The sequence below is a fragment of the Rhinopithecus roxellana genome, chromosome 4, assembly GCF_007565055.1.
Source record: "Rhinopithecus roxellana isolate Shanxi Qingling chromosome 4, ASM756505v1, whole genome shotgun sequence".
In the NCBI taxonomy this organism is placed as follows: domain Eukaryota; kingdom Metazoa; phylum Chordata; class Mammalia; order Primates; family Cercopithecidae; genus Rhinopithecus; species Rhinopithecus roxellana.
In genome coordinates, this window is record NC_044552.1 from 23,818,954 (window position 1) to 23,842,543 (window position 23,590).

The 23,590-nt window shown below is 47.8% G+C and overlaps 2 protein-coding genes across 2 annotated transcripts; one reads left to right on the forward strand and one right to left on the reverse strand.

Annotated features, from left to right (window-relative positions):
- Positions 1–393: 393 nt before the first annotated feature.
- GNL1 (G protein nucleolar 1 (putative)) lies at positions 394–17,339 on the reverse strand. The gene is made up of 12 exons (XM_010368196.2): positions 15,719–17,339; positions 15,138–15,303; positions 14,642–14,778; positions 14,351–14,502; positions 14,162–14,233; positions 12,941–13,148; positions 12,675–12,770; positions 12,051–12,245; positions 6,335–6,513; positions 6,095–6,257; positions 5,679–5,819; positions 394–5,293 (listed from the first exon to the last, which is right to left on the reverse strand). Exons 1-12 carry the CDS (start codon positions 15,789–15,791, stop codon positions 5,052–5,054), a joined length of 1,824 nt encoding a protein of 607 aa, XP_010366498.1. The 5' UTR covers positions 15,792–17,339; the 3' UTR covers positions 394–5,051.
- Positions 16,589–23,349, forward strand: PRR3 (proline rich 3). The gene is made up of 4 exons (XM_010368194.2): positions 16,589–17,053; positions 17,782–17,844; positions 21,470–21,760; positions 22,017–23,349. Exons 1-4 carry the CDS (start codon positions 16,948–16,950, stop codon positions 22,121–22,123), a joined length of 567 nt encoding a protein of 188 aa, XP_010366496.1. The 5' UTR covers positions 16,589–16,947; the 3' UTR covers positions 22,124–23,349.
- The last annotated feature ends 241 nt before the right edge of the window (positions 23,350–23,590 follow it).

The window sequence follows — 23,590 nt, forward strand, 5'->3', positions numbered from 1 at the left end:
CTTTGTACTCCATAAATATATACAACTATAATTTGCCAATTTACAATTAAAGGTTAAAATTTTTAAAAATAAAAGGTAACGACAACAAAAAAATGGGTAAGTAGAAAAATCGATGAATACAGAAGCTGGTAAAAACTAGTAAGGCGAATATGGCAAAATGTAGAATGTGTTGAATCTTTCAGTATTTGGGTGTTTATTGTTCTTTTTCTACGTTAGAAATTTTTCAAAATACGTTGCAAACAATTTCCATATTATTCTGATTTTTACACAGTAACAGAAAACATTCCAGGCTTCAGCTCATTAATATTTCTTCTTTGTTCTCCTGAGGAATCAAAAGATTCTCATTTATGATATTTCAAAAGGCACATAAAGAAACATATCCAAATTTTGTTATCTCTTCATTCAAGTTTGGCTTTAATATTTTATTAAAAATTTTTGTATTTGTAAATATTAAAACACTGAAATTTGCTACTGACACAAGAACGACAATGCACTAACAATAAAATCAAACTATTCAGAAGCAGTAGCAACTCCACGATTCCAAGGTAATTTAAACAGGCAATTTCAAAGTGCTTCAAGATGAAGGCGCAAAGCAGCCTCTCAGCCTGCAGTTATGCACGACACCGGCAGATAGCGCTGCAAAGCTTCACAAATGCAGCGGGAAGTCCATTTACCAATGGTTGTGGCGATCTCCTAATTAGCTTGAACTGAGTTTGTATTAGAATTTATAATTTTTACTGCTTATTGCAGTTACTCGTATATTACTGACACTGGAGCAGACATGTTTTAACAACTGGTTGAGCCGTACCAGTGCGAACCAGCTGAATGTCAGCACTGTTCCCTCCGTAACAGAAGCCACGGGCGCCTGCCTGAGGGCACTCCCCTCACTGGGACTCTCAGTACCACGCCCACCTGTCCCCAAGGCTTGTTCCATCACTAAGCCCCACCTTCCCGCATTTTCACCTTTCTCCTCCACTTGATCCTTCTTCCTAACATCATGTTAACACACTCCAAACTAAAAAACTTCAACTGCATATACTCTACTCCCTCCATTTTTTTCTTTCATTGCAATCACTGCCATTTTGAAAATTCTCTCCTCACCTCCACTGCCTTTACTCTTTTCCTCCAAATTATTCCTTAACCCTCTGACATCTGGGGCCTCTGATTTCACCTCTCCAAAGAAATGCTCCCACCAAGACCATGGAGGCCCCTCTCGTTGCTGGTGGATATTCTTCATTCTCCGTGCCACCACCCATCACACCCATCAGCAGCATTCCACACCGCCCTTCCTTCCTTCCTCCTCTAGCTTCATCACACCATGTTACTAGCTTTTTCCTGTCTCACTGGATCCTTTCCCTGCTCTCCTTTTATATGTTTCCTGCTTTCTTCCTCAGCCTTCTCTGCTCCCCACACCTGTATGTCGATGATGCCCAAATCTCTGTTTCCAGCCACCTCTCTTTCCCCAAGCTCCATTTGCATAAACTGTCTCAGATGAGATCCAGGGCGCTCACGGTGGTATGGCTGTAGACAACTGTCTCAGGAAACAGACCCATGACACACCCAGTTGCCAAGTCAGAAACAGGATGTATACTCTTGACGTGTCTCTCTCCCCTACATGGCAAAACAATCCCAAGACATGTCATTTCTATCTCCTAAGCAACCCATGAAACCATTTCTCTTCTTTCCATCTTCCATTACCCTAATGCTAGTGTTTATTCTCTCCCCCTGGGATGTCTGTAAAAGCCTCTGATTTCTCCCCTTTCCAAACCAGTCTCCACACTGCAATTATAGTGCTCTTTCTAAGGCACAATTCTCACCTTTTCAGTCTTAGGCTTAAAGTTCAATGTTTCTCTGGATAAAGTCTGAATCTTTAACATGGCTAAAAAGGCCCAGGAAGAGCTGGACCAAGCCCACCTCTCCAGCTTCACCTTTCCTCATTTCTCCTTTGCACCCTCTGCCTCTGAACAAGTTACAGTCTTCCAAAGTTGTCATGTTCCTTGCCTTTGCTGCCTCCTCTGCCCAGAATGCTATTTCCCTCTGTCTGGCTAACTCCTGCCCGGCATTTGGCCTCAGCACAGACATCTGTTCCTCTAGGAGGCTTCCCTTGATTCACCAACACCAGTTTAACCCCCCTACTGGCTGTTCCTACAGCAATTCTTTACCATGGACTACTGATTTTTGGTGTTTGTTTTGTTTTGGCAGTCTGACATAACTTGATATACTAATGCAGCTTCTAGTCCTGTCCCCCACTCCTTCCTGATCACTATCCCAAGGTCCCTCCTATATGGAGCCACCACTACCCCACTGGATCCTGTACCACCACCCTTCTCCCAGAACTTAGCACATTTTTTTTGTAATTGTCCGTTTCCATTCTCCCAATAAATTGTGAGCTCCACAAAGAACCATTTCTATCTCACTTACCACTTGGAAGTGACAGGCAGATAGTAATTGCTCAACAAATGTTCTGAGTGAATGAATCCTTGGGGTAATTATGGTACTAACCACCTTATTCAGTTATGACAGTTCAATAGATACATATTAACATAATGCTTTTATAGTTTACATACTGCTATAGAGCTATTGTATTATTATTATTCTTCTATTCCTACTTTCTATTCCTTGAGGGTAGAATACTGCCTTATTCAATTTTGGTTATTGTCCCAGAACTCCGGGACAAATGTTTGGCATATATTGCTTTCAACCAATTTTTGTTGACTGTATCAATGATTATAATAAGTGAACAAAGGCCCATATAATTGAACTATCCTGGACCACACACAGCTACCCTGTTCCAGAACCAGGACTAGAATCCCATCTGGAAAAAGGGAAACTTGGAAGTTGACATCTAAGTGAGATTCTGGCATGCATGAGAGAAGCCCTGCTTTCTCTCCATCAAGAGACTAGCCAGCTATGGAAGCCACCAGAGCCCCAGACCTCCATAGTCAAGTATTCACGTAGTAGGCGTGACCCAGACAAGAGGGTGCGAGGACAAGGGTATTTCAGCGTGGAGTGGAGACTGGGCCCTTGGTTTCCTGTGTCTTTGTAGTCAGTTCTAACCTCAGCCTCAGCACTGGTGTTGGGACCCTATTCATCCTGATCTGCAGGTCCCTCAGTTCTTTTCCTGTTGCTATTATCCTACAGAGTCAGCAAGTCACTGATAGAGGCCTGGTAAGAGGTTTTACAGTCTAGCCCTGTGGGGGTGTCAGGAGTCGCCTCCTGCCAGGTCTTCAGCATAAAAAAACCCCCTCCTCAGCTCCCAATCAACTCTTCATCCCCACCCCTCGACTCTCCCAAATGCCCCTGATGAAACCCTTGAGGTGGAAAAAGACAAGCAAAGATAAACAGCACAAGCAGCAGAGGTACAAATAGAATTGATTTTTCTCCTTTCTCTCCACATTTTGAGGAAATGAATCCAATGTCCTCACCAGAGGACAGAGCAGAGAAGTCCCCTGAGCATCTCTGAACATCATGAACCCTCAAAGTAAGCTTAGCTTGGGCCCCTTTTCCTTTTCTATCAGTGAGGGTAAAGAGCCCCAGATGGGAGACAGGTGGATTTTTCTCTCAGCTGGGACCTTTTCTCGTCTAGCACATTTTGGGAAACCTTCAAGTACATATCATGCTGGTAGTATTTAAACTTTGCACTGGAGTGAATTCCAGGGGTTATGTCCTCACTGAGACCAATGGAGAGGAACAAAGGAATATGTGGCCAAACACCTCAGCCTCTTTAAATATACTTTCCTTTGCTCCTTGGTTAACAGGGTCTGTCTGCTCACATTGGAGAAACTGCCCAGTGACTCAGATCCTGAAAGGATCTGCTTTAGAGCAGAGTCTAGTACTTTTCACTCCTCCATCTGGTGGTCAACCTGTCAAACTACACTTTTTGCTATCATCCAATATAGACAACACTGGCAGTCAGTAAAACAAAGCTCATTCTTCCATTTCTAAAAGAATTAAATCTAGGAGTCTAGTTGCTGGCTTAACAAAGGGATATACAGCAAGGCCTAAGGTGCCCTGACTCACGAGAGAGTTGATCTCTGCTGCAATGCTGAGGTGAAACCCTAAAATGATTCTGGCCACCTGCTAGGTTCTAGCTCTGACCCTGCACTGTGTCATCTTTGTTCCACCTCCAAACCAGAGTAAATGGAATTCAGGAGGCTGGTTCTGTGCCCACCCCTATGTGCCTCATATACTCGCAGCTGCCAGGCTTTTAAATAATGAAACTTAACACTGGACTTAAAGGGCTATTCTGCTCAAATCATAAATGTGCACGCTAGTTGTTCGCAATTAAAACTCTACTCGTACACATTAAATCGACATTTTCACAAGCATTTTGCCTTAACTAAAAATTTATATCAACATGAAGACCTAGAATTATACTGCATGAGCCCCCAGGATTTGCAGAACATCATTCACCCTTCTTAATCCAAAAACTTGGGTGCCTGAAGGTGGGGTTTTGATCATGGCCAGGCTTCAGTGGTACATCCTTATATGCTTGGTGCTCAGCACAGGTCAAGACACACAATAGACCCTCAATAAATATTTGCTGAATTTGAACAATTCCTGTAAAAATCTCATTTAGAGACATCAGCTTGGGACACTTCCTCTCTTACTGTTGCTTCTCCCAGAAGCTCCTGGAATGACCAGGTCTGGCAGCAGGGGGCGCACAGGGCTGCTGCTCAAATCGGAGAATGGCACAAACTCCAAAAGGGAGCTGAATTTAGAACTCCCCTCCCCATGTAGATAATGGGATTCCTAAAGTGCAGAGTGGGAGAGTGGGTAAAGGAAGCAGGTTTCAGAGACTGGAAACCTACTAAACAAACTCCTAAGAGAACTTTCCCTTGCAAAGAGAATGCATGAAAAAAGAAGGGAGAAGAGGAGAGAAACCTCCCACAGCTGTTAGCCTGGAACAGCCGCTCTCACCTCAGTTCATCTGGGGAAGGGGCTACAAAGCAAACAATCTTTATTCACAATTGGGGTGGCAGAGGGGAGATACCCCCAGGTCAGTCCAAAAGCAAAGACATTGGGTGGGAAGATGGCACTGGGCGAGGAACTCAGCACTCATCCTCACCCAGCAGGGCATAAGGGTTTCGGCCAGCCAAACTGGACCCTGGAGCTGAGGTTGGGGTGTCCTCATCCCCTTCTCCCTCCTCATCCGCATCCCGGTCCTCCTCTCCCTCCTCCTCACAGGAGCTGCTCAGCTCTTCCTCTTCCTCCTCCTCCTCGTCACCTGCTGGCCCCACCCTGCCCTGCAAAACCACCAGCTCCGTGGTCTCTGGATGGGACTCCCAGGTGCCTGGGGAACCAAAACAAGAAAAAATGGAGGAGAGTTTTGAGCAAGGAACTAAAGCCAGAGAAAGATGGGGAAGAGGCAAAGACTAGGAATAACAATAATCTTTATAGCTGCTGGCATTCATTCATCCATCCATTCATTCAACTTCCTATGTGCAGATTGCTGAACAGAAGCTTTGTGCACATCAACTTCAATAGTTACAATCACCATGCTAAAGGTCAATTATTACCCCCAGTTTGCAAATCAGAAAACATCTCAGATGTTAAGTTACAGAGCTAGCCAACAGGTATAGAATCCAGGTTTGACCCTCTCGCTCTCTGGCCACAAAGCCCACACCCTTTTACCTATACCATAGCAGGGGGCTAGGGAAGAATATTTGGGCTCTGACCTTTCTGTTCACTGTAGCCCGGGGGATGAAAACACAGGCTGAGGCGGCCGTCCACTGCCAGCCGCAAGAGACTGTTGGCTGCTCTGTACACATCATTCCGAGCCGCCTTGGCTGTCTTGTAACCACGTTTCTCTGCCCAGGCTGGAGGGAGAAAAGAATAATGGAAAGAGGAGGCATTAACCAGATACCAGTTATATTCCCACTCCCATAACACAGTCCTTCCAGTTTTCCCCAAAACATTCCAGGCCAGAGATCTTACTGGCTACGCAACAAAAATCTAGGGGTGAGTGGACAGCAGCTTCATCAATGGCAGAATCTCTGAGGAGAGGAAAGGAGACAGGGAAGGGTAAAAGGCGAGGCAGGTAAGGAAGAGCAGCTGAAACCAGGTGGGGTGAAGCCAGGCACATGGAACTCACCTTCACAGATGTCCCAGGCACACCAGGGGTGTTCCGCTGAGGGGTCCTCAGCCTCTGGGTGGCGCAAGTGGAGCAGGGCCTGCACGGGAATTCGGGAGGCCAGGTAGCCCACAGCGGTGTAGGGCTCCTGGATCTGGGCGATGGGGTAGATCCCTGCCAGAACCTAAGGGAAATGAGCACTCAGTACCTTCCTCAATGTCCCGCCTTCTCTCTTTCCCTTACCGACCCTCCCCCTCATACCTGCAACTGCCTAGGCAGAAGAGATGGGAAGATGAGGCCCGGGCAGTCACAGAGCTTCACGGAGGGGGTAAGAAAGTAGGTCTGAAAGTATCGGGTATGGCCCGGAGTTCTGGAGACACTCACGACTTTCCGCCCCACCAGCCCATTGATCAGCGAGGACTTTCCCACATTAGGGAAACCTGAGGAAGGCAAGGAAATTTAATGTTTAACAGGTTTTTACTGTGGTGGGACTTGGTGCTATACCTATAGGTAAAAGGGGAACTAAGGCTCAGAAATTAAGGAAATGGTATTGCAGAATATAAATCATGCTCTGGGCTCCCAGGGTTAAATCCTGGCCCTTCCACTTACCAGCTTTGTGATGTCAGGGCAACTAACTTTCTGAGCTCTGCTTCTTCATTTTAGAGCGCAGACACCTCCCTACCTTAGGGTGGTCAGGATTAAATGAGATAACCAATACAACTTGTGTGGGTCAGTGCCTGCAGTATAGTAAGTACCCAGTACCAGTGATCCACATCTCATAATTACCATGACTTGGCCTGGCACAGTGGCTCACGCTTGTAATCTCAGCACTCTGGGAAGCCAAGGTGGGTGGATCACCTGAGGTCAGGAGTTCAAGACCAGCCTGGCCAACATGGTGAAATCCCATCTCTACTAAAAATACAAAAATTAGCTGAGTGTGCTGGTGGGCACCTGTAATCGCAGCTACTTGGGAGGCTGAGGCAGGAGAACCACTTGAACCCAGGAGGCGGAGGTTGCAGTGAGCCGAGATTGCACCACTGCACTCCAGCCTGGGCGACAAGAGGGAAACTCTTATCTTGAAAAAAATAATAATAATTACGATGACTTGTCCAGGGAGAAAACTGGAAGCCTTGGGACTCACTGCCACTCTGCTCAAAACCACTACCAGTTTTTGTATTTCTGGCTGACTTCAGTGCCTTTATCTCCCTTCTACAGAGCATCTCCTTTACCCCACCTCAGATGCCCATTCCCGTGGTAATACCTGCATCTTGTCACTTCACAGCTCCAAAGCCTCAATTCCAAGCAACCCTCTCTGCCCTGACAACTCATCTTTCCAGCTCACTTACTTTGGTTCCTCCATTCCAGTAAGTCCTTGACCCCTGACCTTAACACAGTAACACTATGCAATACCCAACTCGTGTCCTCAATTTTCTTCCTACTTGACTCAGATTTCATGATCCAGCTCCTCAGCCAGGCCCATTCAGAAACCTGGAACTCCCTGGTCCCACCTCTGCCCTCTATCTTACTCACCTGGCAAAAATCCCAACCCTATAAAATCCAGTTCTGCCCATTCAGCACTGCTCCTGGGGAGCTGACTGTGGCTAAGAAAAGATGTACCACTCTGCTCAATCTTTACAACACATGGAAGTATCTAGGAGGGAGAGAGGGAAGGAGGGAGAAAAAAGTTCTCCTTTGATGACCACCACCAGACCCATTTCTCTGTCCACTTTGCAGGAAAACTCCTTAAAAGAATTAGCTACTTTTCACCACTTCTTCCTGCTATCTTCTTTGTAACTGTAAACTATAACACACACAAAAATGCACAGAAGGCTGGGCGCGGTGGCTGAAGCCTGTAATCCCAGCACTTTGGGAGGCTGAGACGGGTGGATCACGAGGTCAGGAGATCGAGATCATCCTGGCTAACATGGTGAAACCCCTTCTCTACTATAAAATACAAAAAAAAAACTAGCCGAGCGAGGTGGCAGTTGCCTGTAGTCCCAGCTACTCGGGAGGCTGAGGCAGGAGAATGGCGTAAACTCGGGAGGTGGAGCTTGCAGTGAGCTGAGATCCAGCCACTGCACTCCAGCCTGGGCGACAGAACGGAACTCCATCTCAAAAAAAAAAAAAAATGCACAGAACATATATGTGCAGCCTGATGAACCCGACACCACCCAGTGTGTGACCACACGTTCCATCTTTCCTTTTTTTGTTTTTACTTTTGTTTTTGAGACAGAGTCTCACTCCTTTGCCCAGGCTGGAGTGCAGTGGTACGATGTTGGCTTACGGTAACCTCATCCTCCCAGGTTCAAGCGATTCTCATGCCTCAACCTCCTGAGTAGCTGAGACCACAGGCGTACGGTTCCACGCCCGGCTAATTTTTTGTATTTTTAGTAGAAGTAGGGTTTTGCCATGTTGGCCAGGCTGGTCTCAAACTCCTGACCTCAAGCAATCCGCCTGCCTCAGCCTCCCAAAGTGCTGGGATTACAGGCATGAGCCACCGCACCCGGCCTCCATTCATCCTTCTTGATCATAATCCTCTCCCTCTACACATGTGAGCTTTATCCTTTTAAGAGAATCCACTCCTTACATTTCTCTCTAGTTTATGACCTGTGTATCTCTCAACAATGCAGCTTAATTTTGCAGCTTTCAAACTTGATACAACTGAAATTGTGCAGTATGGATGCTACTGTGTCAGGCTCCTTTCACATAACTTTAAGTGAAGTTGTTGCACCTTCTCTCATGGTCCTACTCCAATTTGGCTTCTCCGCCCCACTGAAACTATGGATCTTCACATTGCCAAGCCCGCTGAGCAGGTCTCTGTTCTCTCACTTGGCCTGTCAGCAACAGTTGACACAGCTGATCCCTCCTTCCCTCTTCAAACACCTTCTTCATTTGACTTCTGGGACACTCCCTTGGTTTTCCTCCTTCTCACTCTCCTTTGCCCAACTAAATGCTGGCTTGTCCTAAGGCTCAATCCTTGACCTCCTCTTCTCTACCTATTTCCTTTCTCTCCTACATCTCATCCAATTTCATGGCTTTTTTTTTTTTTTTTTTTGAGACAAAGTCTCGCTCTGTTGCCCAAGCTGGAGTGCAGTGGCATGATCTTGGCTCACTGTAACCTCCGCCTCCAGGATTCAGCGATTATCCTGTCTCACCCTCCTGAGTAGCTGGGACTACAGGCATGCACCACCACACACGGTTAATTTTTTGTATTTTTTGGTAGAGACAGGGTTTCGCCATGTTGGCCAGGCTGGTCTCAAACGCCTGGCCTCAGGTGATTCACCTGCCTCCGCCTCCCAAAGGGCTGGGATTATAGGCGTGAGCCACTGTGCCCAGCCTAATCCCGTGGTTTTAAATACCACATATATCCATCAATGGCTCCCCAAATTCAAATCTTTCCCAAACTCAAATTTCTGTCCTCTTCTCTCCCCTAAGCTGCTGACTACTTGCCCACTGCCTGTTCAACATCTCCACTAGGGACATTTAAAAAGAATCTGAAATTTAATTTCTGATTCCCCTCTCCTCCCCAAAGCCTTCAAATCTGCTTCTCCCCCAGTCTTCCCATCTCAGTATTTCCAGTTGCTCAAGACAAAAACCTGGAAGTCCTTCTTTATCCTCACTTTCCTTCATGTGCCAACCGCAAACCATTAGCAATCTCATTTTCTCTGCCTTCAAAATATATCATGCTTCCGGCCCTGTCTCACCACCTCCAGCTCCAGCATCCTACTCTAAGCAACTCTTATTTCTCTCCTAGATTACTGAAATAGCCTCAACTGCTCTCTCTGCTCCCTTTCTTGCCCACCCCCCATCATTTATTCTCTACTCAGGAGGTATACTTTTAAGAAACAAAATCAAATCTATCATTTTGCTGTTCAAAAGCTACCCCCAGGCCGGGCGCGGTGGCTCAAGCCTGTAATCCCAGCACTTTGGGAGGCCGAAACGGGCGGATCACGAGGTGAGGAGATCGAGACCATCCTGGCTAGCACGGTGAAACCCCAGTCTCTACCAAAAAATACAAAAATCTAGCCGGGCGAGGTGGCGGGCGCCTGTAGTCCCAGCTACTCCGGAGGCTGAGGCAGGAGAATGGCGGGAACCCGGGAGGCGGAGCTTGCAGTGAGCTGAGATCCGGCCACTGCACTCCAGCCCCGGCGACAGAGCTAAACTCCGTCTCAAAAAAAAAAAAAAAAAAAAATCAAAAGCTACCCCTGGCTTCCCATGAGACTTGGAATAAAATCCAAAATGGCTGTCACAGCCTCAGGGCTCTACATGATGTGGGCCCTGGTGATCTTGCTGACCTCATTCCCAATACTCTATCCTGGCTCCCATACTTCAATCCTCCAGGCACTCTTGCTGGTCCTAGAATCTCCAAGCCCATTCCTTCCTCAAGACCCTTTCCCCACAGTTCTGAATGGCTCACTTCATCTCATCAACCAGTTCTCTCCTCAGGGAGGTTTTCCCTGAGCACCTCTCCTCTCAGTCACTCTCTATCCCCTTTCATTGCTTTATTGCCTTCACTGCCCCTACATGATTTCGGATCACAAAACCTATTTACTCACAAGAAAATAAGCTCCATGAATGTACAGACCTTTCTGCCATTTTCACAGCAGTATGTCCCATCCCTAGAATATCTGGCACCTGGTAAGCGGTCAGTACATATTTGTTGAATGGGTAAACGAATGAGAGCTGGAAGGAAATCCAAACTCAGAGGTGCCTGTGCCACAGCAAACTCCCTCTCACACCACCTGGAATAGAGACCAGCTAGAGCAGAGCCTGCTAAGAGAGGGAACAGAGGCTCCTTGTGACGGGGAGCCTAGGAGCAGAAGTCAGGGAAGGGACAGCCAGGTGAAATGACTGGAAAGAGGAGCAATGAGGCAGGTTCTTCCAAAGACAAAAAGGACACTAAGAGATAAGTCAGTGCACTTCCAAGGAGTCCAACTACGTACTCCACATTCCCTAATTTCTTCTGGGTTGGGCCCTTTTTGCTTCCAATATCACCTCAAATACCAATTGTCCAAGGTCTCTTCTTACCTCTCCTACCCTAAATGAAGACAGGCCCTGGGTCCTAATGATACATTCCTTTTTCCTCCACTGTGAGCTGAGACAAAGCCCTTAAGAGGAGATTCTCCTTGGCAACAAACTTAAAGGGTTAAAACCTAGAAGAAAACTAATACTTGCTGAGCTCCTACTATGATTTGATGATCACTGTACTACAGACTAATTACTACAACTCAAACAGTTTATATAAACCACTTAAAACAGTGTCTGTTACATAGTAAGCACCATATAAACACTAAGTTTTAACAATAATAATTATTACTGTTATCACTATTTGTCAGATATTCTTAGGCTCTCTCAACACTATTCCCGTCATTCCTCACATCCATTCTTTTTAAAGACAGGGTCTCACTCTGTCAGCCAGGCTGGAGTGCAGTGGCACAATCACAGCTCACTGCAGCCTTGAACTCCTGGGCTAAGTGATCCTCCTGCCTCAGCCCTTAAAGTAACATGGACTACAGGCACACACCACCACATTTGGCTACTTTTTTTATCTTTTGTAAAGATGGGGTTTCACTATGTTGCCCAGACTGGTCTTGAGCTCCTGGTCTCAAGCAATCCTCCCACCTCAGCCTCCCAAAGCACTGGGACTATAGGCATGAGCTCTCACAAATGGCCCACATCCATTCTTTTAATCAGGTATCAATGGCCTTTTTTAAAAAAAATCAAAGTAACTAAGACTCAGAGTAGCAAAATCACTTGCTCAAGACTTCACAGCTGAGAAGAGGTTGAATTTAACCCAGGCTGTCAATGATCCTTCCACTGCAGCAGATGCTTCTTCTGCCTTGCCCACCACCACTGGCAGAGATCACCCCTCAGACACCCTGGGGCCTAATGAAACATGATCACCCTCTCTCTTTTCCAAATACGAAAACTCTGTACCTCCTTGGAGGCCACCACGCACAAGCTGCCACTTCCTTACCCACACAGCCGATGGTCACCACCCCATCCTTGTAGCGCTCTCGGGTTGGGCCAGTTGGCTCCATTGCTGAATCAGTCTGCTGCTCCACCAAGACTGCTGGGCCATCGTCCTCTTCCTCCTCCTCCCCGGAGCCATTACCCCAGGTGGCCCCTGCTACATCCCGAGCAATCTTCTCCCGCCAGCTGCTCAAGTCTACTGCTCAAAGAAGGAGAAGATTAAAGAGGTCCTCCCCAGGGCTGCTGTGTATGATGGCACATACTGTGCCTTGCAGCCTGCACAGATTATGTAACTGGCACCCTCTGAAGTTGTACAGTGCCAACCTGAACAAGAGCAGGTCAGAGAATCTCCCAAAAGTCACTTGACCCCACCCTCCCTGGAATGATGCACATTTCTCTGAGCTTCTGAAAAGTACTGGGAAGGCTAAAGGCAGGAAGCCACTGAGGCTCCTGACTACCTGCTGTCTCTCGTCCCACCAGGTCAGTCTGCTCCTTATTCTGTCCCTTCCCCTGGCCTCTTGCACATCTCCACCATACAGCGGGTGGCTTCAGGAAAGGTGAGCAAAATGATTCTGCGTCTTGGGTCTCCCCCATGTCCTCCTACAGCCCTCCTCTAAGGGCCACATACCTTTCCCCACAGTGATGGCTTCACAGGCTCTCAGCAACTGCTCTGGCCCCAGTGCCCGAGTCCATCCTCTCCCCCGCCTCCGACTCTTCTTCAAGACTGAGATCAGAAGGCACGAAAGGATTGGCACACAGGCTTAGGCCTCTCATCTCTCCCACCACCCTTAGGCCCAAGACCAGGTGCCCCCTTATCAACAAGCCTCTCTGTTCTCCCCTTTGTCCCCTGCCAACTCACCTCTCCCAAGCTGCCCTCTCTCATTGCCCACTCACCACTACTAGGGTCCTGTGGGGTGCGGGGGTCCCGAGGGAAAGAGGTGAAAAGGACGACATGGAGCTGGGGATAGTGTTGATGGAAATAATGCTTCCAGGCAACCACAAGAGCTGGCGGGGCCAGATCCACCTTGTTCAAAACCAGCACCAGGGCCAGCCCAAGTTCTCCAGTCACATACTCATAAAGTGCTGGCGGGAAATTCACAACCTAGGACAGGGTTGATAAGAAGATGGAGCAGTGAAAAGTCAACCCAGAGTTCTCTGCCTCCAGCTCCCCACTTAGCAGGCATAGCTCAGAGACAAGGCCCTGGTGGTAGCAGATTCTGGGCTAAAAACTATAAACCAGCCAAACTGAAAAAGGAAGACAAAACAGGGGTTAATAATATTTCTGAGTCTCAGGGGGCTTCCTATAGGTCATGATTAGAGATGGAAATGAACCCAAAAGAAGACAAGGAAACAGCATCACTTAGCACACTGAGGTAAAGGCTGGGATCGGAAATAGGGATGGGGGTTAGGGTAACAATTAGTCTGCTTTTGTGTGCGCACAACCATGTAAGTGTGTACACATGCAAGTACATGCACATGTGTGCGTGTTCGTGTGTTAACAATGTGACTGTGAACATGTGTGCAAACATGCCTGTGTATATTGATGTGCACATGATGTATGTGTCAGTACGTGTGTGTGTACACATTGTTAAGGACCTCCAACCTAAATGGTCCTCACAGACCTCCCTTTCTCCCACTGGAGGACAAGAGTGAAGTTGCAGAGCTAGGATTCATACAGGGCAGTCCAGCAGCAGTCTACAGCCTTAACTACTACTCTACGATTTCAGGTGGGTTCTGTAGCAACTGATGCGGCAGTACTAGAGAAATGAGATAAGGAAGAAAGGGCATCTTTGGGCTGGGCAGGAGGAAGCCCCCAATTGCATTCATAGAATCCCTGGAGCTCCACACTTGGATTTTCTGTTGGTCTAACTGTGATGAGTGAAAGGATAGGACATAGCTGTTTTGAAGAGGAGAGTGAGCTGGCCAAGGGAGGAGTGACAGGCTATAAGAGAGAATAAAAAACTGAGTTCCTAACTGCAGACATCAGCACTAGGTAGAGGTCAGAAAGACAGGAAGATAGATACCTCTCTGTCTCCCAACTCTTGCCTCTGATCTTTGCCCCTGAAAAACCTTTCTCCCTCCTCCTCCTTGCCGGCCCTTATTCCTCGTACTCACTGGATGTCGGATATCAGTGATAAGCAGGACGATGTCAGACATCTCTAACACCCGCCACAGCTGCCTCCATGTCTAAAAAGACAAGATCAGGAAGAGAACCTGAACACAGAGTCCCTCTCAAGCCTGATCCCAAGCCAATTTGACCATTGGTCACTATGCCCCACTCCTGTCCCTAGAGTACACTGTCACCTCCAGATTGTGCTCAAAGTAGCTGAGTTTCTCAGAGGAGTAAGCCCCATGAATCTTCCCAAGATACTCTTGGAAGCTCCGTTCCTCTTGGCTCATTAGTTGCTCCTTGGACATCTCATAGCTCCAAGGAGGACGTCGAGGAAAGTCCAGAACTGGGAAATCAGGAAAAAGGCCAAGTGTGAGGGAATTTTCAGGATTCAAGAGTACATCCCAGACCCCTCCATCCTCACACTCGGCTCTTACCTTTCCAAAATCCTTCCCCAGCCCAATACTTGTCTTGCTCTCACTCACCTGAGCCAGGCTGATAGACCTCCCGGATGTCCAGCTCCAACACCTCAGCACTGACCGGCTGTAGAACTTGCTCCCGGGCTGCTCTCTTTCTCCTCTCTACCTCCTCTCTGCTGTCTCTCTCAAAATGCAGTCGGTATCTAAGGGAACAGGGACCGAGACATCCAGCGCAATCCTGTGGCCACAAACTCCTATTTTCTCCCCTCTTGGACAATCAACTTCGCAAAGCATTCTCTCGTCGTTCAAGTCTCCTCTCTCAAGTCAGCCTTCCCCCAAGTCCTTCTTTCAGGCAATACTCAGCCTCCTCCTTCTAAAAGCCCAACTCTCTCCAGCCCCTCTGGAAAGCAAGATTGTGGCCCGCACTGGGGAGCCGAGTGGCTAGCGGAGAACTGTGGCATCCCAGGCCCACCGTCTTCACCAGTAGCAGCCCGCTTTCCCCCAAAGCTCTGACTTCCGGGTAGGCGGGAAAGCCGGGACCAGCGCCCCCTCCCACCCTCACCGATTTGGGTCGTAGCCTCGTGGACCCAGCCCCTGAGAAGGCTGCTGGTTAAGCCTGCGGATATGATGGGTCACAGACTCCCCGTCCGAGGTGTCGGTCTGTTCCTCTCGCCGCTCCCGGCTCCCGCTGCGGCTGTTGGAACTGGAGCGCAGCCCATCTTGAAGCCCTGCGGGGAGGGGCCGGTGACGCCAGTGCTGGCCAGCTCTCAGGGGCCATAAGACCCTCTCCTCTACCAGTCTGACTCTCCTTCATCCCACTCAACTTCTTCCGACGCTCCGTCCTCCCAGCCACCCTATTCGGGACCCTCCCGGATGTGCGTGGGGAGGAATCACTCCTCCAGGGAGCAGTGGGGACGGCGCCCCGTGCGAGCTGGAGGGATTCCCCTCCCCCAACTCTCCATCCTTCCCCACCCCTTCCAGATGTGAGGGGGTGGGGTGGGAGATCCCCTCCGCGATAGGCCTCCAGGGTTGGCGCGGTCCCACGATCCCCTCCCACGACCCCCAGAGGTGCAGCGGGCACACCCCTCCTTCCAGCTGTGCGGAAGCCCGAGCCCCGCCTCCTCCTCCAGCTCCCGCACTGACCTCTCTTCCGCTCCCGTTTGTCCTGCAACTGCTTCTTCTTCTGCTTCACGCTGAAGGGCTTCTTCCTCGGCATGGCCCGGACCAGTCACCTGGCCCGCCCTCCGCCGAGCTCCTGCCGCCTCAACTGACTGCCCCCCGGGGCAGTCCCCGCCGCAGGGGCCCGGGACCCTAGAGGAGGCGGAGCTAGCAGGTGACGTCAGCGGGCGGGCCCGACCGAATTGCCGCCGCGGCGGCGATGGAAGGCAGACACGGGAGATACAGTCACTTCCCTCCAGGAGCGAGGCGAGAGGATGATGCGGGGTGGGCTACTGGCACGTGAGAGCCAGTGGCACCGAGAGAGCACCCAGGCAGCGAGGAAGGAGGCGCGCGTGGGAGGACCAGGCTAACTCCGTCACGGACGCTACCAACTCGCGTTCGAAGGAGGGGGGAGCGCGTGTCATCACTACCTTGCGCTCCCGGGAGAAGCTACCACTCACCTGGAGGGGGTGGCGGAGCGGAGGGCGGGGCCTACTACCTGGGGAGAGGGGGAGTGGACACGCTGAGGCTACACTCCCAACCCCCGGGCTTGACCTTAGTGGAAAGCCGAGACTGTGCGTCCCGGGAATGAAGCCAAGTTGCTGGGCTACACCGAGGGCACGGTCAGAGGTCTTTAGGGGAGGGCGGCGGTCTGAAGAGTCCTGGCTGCCGACCTGCTGGGACCCAAATTCCTTGTGGGAACGATGATAAGGAGCAGGTTTACAGATCAGAAGTGCAAAAGCTGGCCAGAAGGGAAACCCAGGCGGGACAACGACTTTTGGAGGGAGGTCAAAGGGCACAAAGTTGTGCCTGCAGCTGTTACCATAGTAACCGAGGACCGGATGTGGCGATCTTACGGTGCGACAGTCTTCTTCTCAGGCCTTCTGGCCCGAGAGCCTGTTGACTCTGTGACACACTCTGAGGAGCTGGTTGTGGTGTTTTCCGGCGAGGGAAGAAGAAAGGAATTTTTTCAAAGCATTTATAGAAACGCAGCAAAGGGAAGGTGTGAGGTTGCTGCCATGCCTGGCAGAGACGGAGGGAGGCAGTTTACTCCAGAATGCGGCCGCCCAGATGTTCTCCGCAACCTTCCGGAAGTTAAATGGTGGGAGCTTCGGCATTGCTGCCCACCGACCCCCCGGAAGCGGAAATAGAATCCCCGCGTGCCCCTTCCTCACTACCCTCCAAATCCCGCTGCAGCCATTGCCGCAGCCACGATGCCGAAACGAAAGAAGCAGAATCAGCACCAGCCACCGACACAGCAGCAACCCCCACTGCCCGAGCGGGAAGAGACTGGAGATGAGGAGGATGGGAGTCCCATCGGTGAGGGGTCAGGGAGGGATGTGCACATGCCTGTCAAGCCCGTCCGGGCGAAGGGCTAGGGGCTAATAAGGTGCGAAGGAGGGGGCTGTAACGGAAGGAGGAAGGGCGCACGCGCTGGGTAGGGGTGGCAGCAGGGCTGTCCCAAATGGAGCCTTGAACCAGGAGGTCTCTTACTGGAACCGTCAACCTCAATACGGCCCCAAACCTTTCTGGAAAAGGCGGGGGTGGAGAGAGTAAAGAGCTCTTTTGCGCAGCCGCAGAACAGTAGGGGAAAGGGGCAGTAGAGATGTTGCAGATTGCGATGACTGGGTTGACAGTTTGTATCCGGATTTTGACTGAAAAGGTACAGGTGCTGCTTTCTCTAAATTAGTCCTCTGGCCGAGTGAAAGGAGAAGAGAACTGACTGGCCAGCAGTTAAGGTGAGGGATTGGTTTATGTCTGGAGACACTTAGGTTGTTTTGGATAGCGACGGTACGGTGAAGAAAAGAAAACGTCAGTATCTTTTCCTGCATTATCCCCTTTGATTGAATATCTACTTTTTGCAAACCCTGAAACGGCTTTGCAGAAAAAAGGGCAGATAGATGGGGTGAGAACTCCTAAGACTGCTGAAAATATACCTGACTTTACTGGTTGAATTAAGAAATGAGTAATACAAGAAAAACGCCTAAGAACAGAATCATCAGTCCTTTAATCCATTCTGATGACCATATTTTCATGTCTGCTCTTAGGACCACCCAGCCTTCTGGGCCCTCCCCCCATGGCCAATGGAAAACCTGGCGACCCTAAGTCAGGTGAGGAGGAAGGGGCCCTGATCCTTGTATTAGGTCGCGGATAAGACAGCAAGGGAGGGGATAAAACCCAGGAAGGACTTAAAAATCAAAAGATCAGGGATTCCATCCCTAAATGAATGGAGAGAAGTTGTATATTTGCTGACTGAAAAACTCAATGTTGTAAAAATGTCACTTCTTCCCAAATTGATGTATAGACTTCATGCATTCCAAATCAGAACACCCATAATGTTTTTGTGGAAATACACATTATTATAGGGAAATGCAAAATATCAAGGTGAGAGACTGTCAAAACAATCTTGAAGTGGGAGGGCGTACTATGAATATCAAGATTTGTAAGCTGGGCATGGTAGCATATGGCTGTGGTCCCAGCTACTCAGGAGGCTGAGGTGGGAGGATCCTTTGAGCCCAGGAATTTTTGAGGCCACCTGGGCAACATAGTGAGATCCTGTCTATAAAAACAACAAGAAGGAAAAAAGACTATAAAGCTACAGTAGTTACAATGATGCGGTTTGGACACAATGATAGACATAAGTCAACAGGACTTATGTCCCGAAGAGTCCAATAACAGGCCGATACATGTGTGGACACTTCATTTATGATGAAGATGGAACTGGAAAGTTGGTCTTTTCAATAAATGATATTGGATCAATTGGATATTCATGTTAAAAAATGGAATTAAAAAAAAATGGAATTTTACCTTGTAGTCATAATCATATTGTATAATGGACTGTAGATCTAAGTATAAAAGGTAAGAGAATAATTATTCTAGAAAGTAAATGTATTTTCTAAGAGTAGCTAAGAGTTTTTAAACAGACAAGAAATGTAGGTATACACACTAACCATGAAGGAAAGATTGATAAATTGAACTCCGTTAGAAAATATAAATTTGCGGCCAGGTACAGTGGCTCACACCTGTAATCCCAGCACTTTGGGAGGCCGAGGTGGGCGAATCACGAGGTCAGAAGTTCAAGACTAGACTGACCAACATGGTGAAACCCCTATCTCTACTAAAAAATACAAAAATTAGCCGGATGTGGTGGTGTGCGCCTGTAATCCCAGCTACTCAGGAGGCTGAGGCAGGAGAATCGCTTGAACCTGGAGGCGGAGGTTGCAGTTAGCCGAGATCACACCACTGCACTCTAGCCTGGGTGATAGAGTGAGACTGTCTCAAAAAAAAAAAAAGAAAAGAAAAGAAAATATAAACTTGACAAATAACACAATTGAGAAATTAACAGGAAGCCATACAATAGAAGATATTTGCAACAAATATAACCAATAAAGATCCTGTATCTATAATATATAAAGGACTCTTCCAGACAAGCCATTTGAAAAATTGACAAAAAAAAAAGGGACACCTTATTAAAATGGAGCTCTAAATGAACTAAAGGTCTAATCAACAAGTACTCAATATCATTAATCGTCAAGTAAATGCAAGATAAAAATATACCACTTTGAAATTAGAACTCTTGTGTACTGCTGCTGGGATTATAAAATGGTGAAACTAATAGAACTACCATATGACAAAAAAATTAAAAATAGAACTACCCCAGAACTCCTGCTTCCAGGTATATAGCAAAAAAAAAAAAAAAAGAAAGCAGGGTCTTGATATATTTGCAGACTCATGTTCATAGCAGCAGTATTCACAATAACAAAGAGGTGGACGCAACCCACATGTCCACTGATGGAAGGATAAACAAAATGTGGCGTGTACATACAATGGAATATTATTCAGCCTTAAAAGGAAGAAAATGCTGTCACATACTACAACATGGATGAACTTTGAGGACTTTATGTTAAGTAAAGACATAGTGTATGATTCTACTTATCTGAGGTGTCTAAAGTCAAATTCAGGGGCCAGGCGTGGTGCTTCACACCTGTAATCCCAGCACATTGGGAGGCCAAGGCAAGTGGATCACTTGAGGTCAGGAGTTCGAGAACAGCCTGGCCAAAATGGCGAAACCCCGTCTCTACCAAAAATAGAAAAACTAGCTGGGCATGGTGGTGCATACCTGTAATCCCAACTACTCAGGTAGCTCAGGCATGAGAATTGCTTGAACCTGGGAGGCAGAGGTTGCAATGAGTCGAGATTGCACCACTGTACTCCAGCCTGAATGACAGAGTGAGATTGTCAAAACAAAAAATAAAAATAAAGTCAAATTCAAAGAAACAGTAGAGCGGTCGTTACTAGATGCTGGGGGAAGGAAGACAGAGGAAGGGGAGTTTTGTTTAATGGGTACAGAGTATCAGTTTTGCAAGATAAGAAACTTTTGGAGATCGGGCATGGTGGCTTACACCTGTAATCCCAGCACTTTGGGAGGCCAAGGCAGGTGGATCATGAGATCAGGAATTCGAGACCAGCCTGGCCAACATGGTGAAACCCTATCTCTACTAAAAATACAAAAATTAGCCAGGTGTGGTGGTGGGCACCTGTAATCCCAGCTACTCAGGAGGCTGAGGCAGGAGAATCGCTTGAACCCAGGAGGTGGAGGTGGCAGTGAGCCGAGATCACGCCACTGCACTCCAGCCTGGGCGACAGAGCGAAACTCCATCTCAAAAAACAAACGAACAAAAACTTGGAGATCTGTTTCACAACAATATGAATATACATAACAGTACTGAACTGTACACTTAAAAATAGTTAAAATGGTAAATTTTATGTGTTTTTTACCACAATAAAAAGCAAACAAAACGAGGCATGATGACTCATGCCTGTAATCCCAGCACTTTAGGAGACCAAGGTGGGAGGATCACTTGAGCCCAAGAGTTCAAGACCAGCCTGGGCACTGTGGCAAGACCCACTCTCTCATTAAATAAATAATAATAACCAAACAAAATAACCACCACTTTTCACACTCACCAGAATGGCAAAATTTAAAAATCTAACAATTCCAAGTGTTGTCAAGGCTATAGGACAACTGCTGGTGAGAGTGCAAATTGGTATAACCACTTTGAAAAAAAATTTGGCATTATGTGTGAAACTTGAGCATAACATATACTTTATAACCCAGCAATACCTCTACTATGTATATACTCAACAGAAATGCATACGTATGTGTAACAACATGTATAAAAATGTTTATAGTGGCATTTCTCGTTATAGCCCCAAACTGGATACCACCCACATGTCCATCATCAGTAGAATGGATAAATAAGTTGTTGTGTATGCATGCAATGGGACTACACTGCAACGAAAATGAATGAACTACTGCTACAGGCAACCTGGATGAATCTCACAAACATGATGTTGAGCGAAAGGAGCCAGACATAAAAGAATGCAGACTGTATGATTCCATTTTTGTGAAGTTCAAAAACAGGCAAAAACTAACCTATGGTGTCAGGATAGTGGTTACCTTTGGGGAGGAGGGTGGGTAATGGGAAAAGGGGCACAAGGGGAGGATCTTTTGAGGTGCTAATAAGGCTTTATCTCTTCACCTGGTGGTGGAAACTCAAGTGTGTCTACTTTGTGATAATTGGGTTGTGCACTTAAAACTGGTGTGTCTTTATGTATGCTGTTCTTCAATAAAAATTTTTTAAATCAGGGCTTATCAGGATTCAGCTGCCCATTGGTCACCTTTCTGTGTCTTTCTGTCTCTCTCTCTCTCTCTCTCTCTCTCTCTGTCTCCAGCTCTTCACAGAGGTCCTCCAGGATCAAGGGGACCACTGATTCCACCACTGCTGAGTCTCCCACCTCCTCCTTGGGGTAGAGGCCCAATTCGGAGAGGCCTTGGCCCCAGGTCTAGCCCATATGGTCGTGGTTGGTGGGGAGTCAATATTGAACCTCCTTTTCCGGGGCCAGGTCATGGGGGTCCCACCAGGGGAAGCTTTCACAAAGAACAGAGAAACCCTCGAAGGCTCAAAAGCTGGTCTCTTATCAAGAATACCTGCCCGCCCAAGGATGACCCCCAGGTTATGGAAGGTGAGGTCCATTTTGTTATGCCCATTACTCCCAGAGTGACCTAATTTTCAGAAGATCATTCATGATCTCTGGGCTTTCCTTTTTGCTTTTGAAGCAGAAGTAGACTTGAACGTTATTTCTCCCAGGAGAAAGACTACCATTCCAAAATACCTGGAAATGGTAGGGGGTAGAAAATCAGTTCTCCTGTCTCTGCTTTTCATCATATTTGTTTTCTTTGTTGCTCAAATTTTTAACTTTAATTTTCACTTGTTCACAGACAAATCCGACCGCCCTGTCTGCCGACATTTTGCCAAAAAGGGTCACTGTCGATATGAGGACCTCTGTGCCTTCTACCATCCAGGCGTCAATGGACCTCCTCTGTGAGACTGTGCCTTCCCATCCAGGCTGGAAGGAGCTCTCTGTGACCTAGCAGCCATGTATTTCTCTGTAGCCCTGTAATGGCTACTGTGAGGCTCTTCCAACACCCTCAGTCAGTGACACACCCACCCCATCCACCACCTCCCCAGTTTGGGGTCCAGAGTTGTGTTGCGTCACTGGTGCGCAGTGTACGCACTTTCTTCTGATCCAGCCTTTAGAGACTTGCCTTCGGGACCCATCTTTGCTCCCTTAAGTTGCCTCCTGGATCTTCTTTCCCATCATCAAATGACTGCTGAACAGGAAACCTCTTTGGTGCTGTTTCTTGTGCATCTGTCCACCTGTTCCCCAGTATTGCCCTCAATTCCTGAGAGCCCTGGAGCGGTTTCCTACCATTCCCTTCTTTTAGCTGCTTGTTTTAAGTTCTTTTTATGTGACATTCCCTACCCCCAATGTTGTCAGCTGCTTGTGAAACTCAGCCAGGTTGTCTAACCTGGGGTCAAGTTTGGGTGACTGGTGCAGAGTTACTTCCTAAAAGGCCACTCTCCCTGCTTTTGGATTTTGTAGTTTCTCTGTCAGTAGCATGATCCCCACCGCCGTGGTCTATGATCACCGTGCTTTGTGAAACTGTGCATCCCCTTGTAGCCTCTCTCAGTGTCTGTGGCATTTTTGTGACTTCCCAGCACTAGAATAAGTTTTCCTGCCAAAACGAGTGAGGCGCTTGACGCCCTCTGGACTTTCCCACTTCCCAACATGGAAGAATTGTGAACTTTCCATCAGACTGCCTCCCTGGCCCTCCCCATTCTTCTCCTGTTGGTTACTCTGGGTCTGACACAGGCCCATGAGATGTCTTATAAAGCCTCCAATGGCTTTATCCTATCTAGATCCCTTCCAGCCCATTTTATTTAGACTGTGTCATTGTGAGGCCACCAGTCCTTTCATTTGAATTCTGTGAATCTCCACCTTGCCTATCTTTGGGTGGAACCTGGACAGTACTGTCGCCTTCTTCCAACCCTCTTCCCCTACATCCCTGGCACTGGTTGTTTTCTGTGAAAACAGCAGTGAACAGGTTCAGTTTTGAACTGGCCCTGAGGAAACAGGTCAGGAGTTGTACTGGCAAGAGGGAGAAATGAGAGTTGTTGGAGAACTGAGAATGAGGTGTTTTGTTTTTTTTTTTTCTTTTTAACTTTTTTTATATTAGTAATAAATGCAGTAGAAACCAGCATTTTCTTTAATCCCTGTGTTCTAGTCATCTCTGGAGGTACAGATGAAGCTGTTCTCACCTGGTCGAGTCAGCTCATTCTTTAGTTCATACACACTAGTGATGGGGAATGACAAAGCTTAAGGTTCTTCCAGGCTGAAAAAACCAATGGAGGTTCCACTGGCCTGTAGGCATCAACCAGACCAAGCTGCCTTATGTTCAAGGGCAAAGTTTTGTAAGAAAAAGGAAAGGCCAGGTGTCCGCGGAGTTATTTT

What these genes read in the sequence shown, in the direction of transcription:
- GNL1 (XM_010368196.2), bottom strand. Translation starts at nt 15,791, where the DNA reads ATGCCGAGGAAGAAGCCCTTCAGCGTGAAGCAGAAGAAGAAGCAGTTG. An exon ending in GGTCTATCAGCCTGGCTCAG is followed by an intron (nt 14,503 to 14,641) that starts GTGAGTGAGAGC and finishes CTGATTTCCCAG; the next exon opens with TTCTGGACTTTCCTCGACGT. An exon ending in ACTTTGAGCACAATCTGGAG is followed by an intron (nt 14,234 to 14,350) that starts GTGACAGTGTAC and finishes TTGTCTTTTTAG; the next exon opens with ACATGGAGGCAGCTGTGGCG.
- PRR3 (XM_010368194.2), top strand. Translation starts at nt 16,948, where the DNA reads ATGCCGAAACGAAAGAAGCAGAATCAGCACCAGCCACCGACACAGCAG. An exon ending in GGAGGATGGGAGTCCCATCG is followed by an intron (nt 17,054 to 17,781) that starts GTGAGGGGTCAG and finishes GTCTGCTCTTAG; the next exon opens with GACCACCCAGCCTTCTGGGC. An exon ending in ACCTGGCGACCCTAAGTCAG is followed by an intron (nt 17,845 to 21,469) that starts GTGAGGAGGAAG and finishes CTCTGTCTCCAG; the next exon opens with CTCTTCACAGAGGTCCTCCA.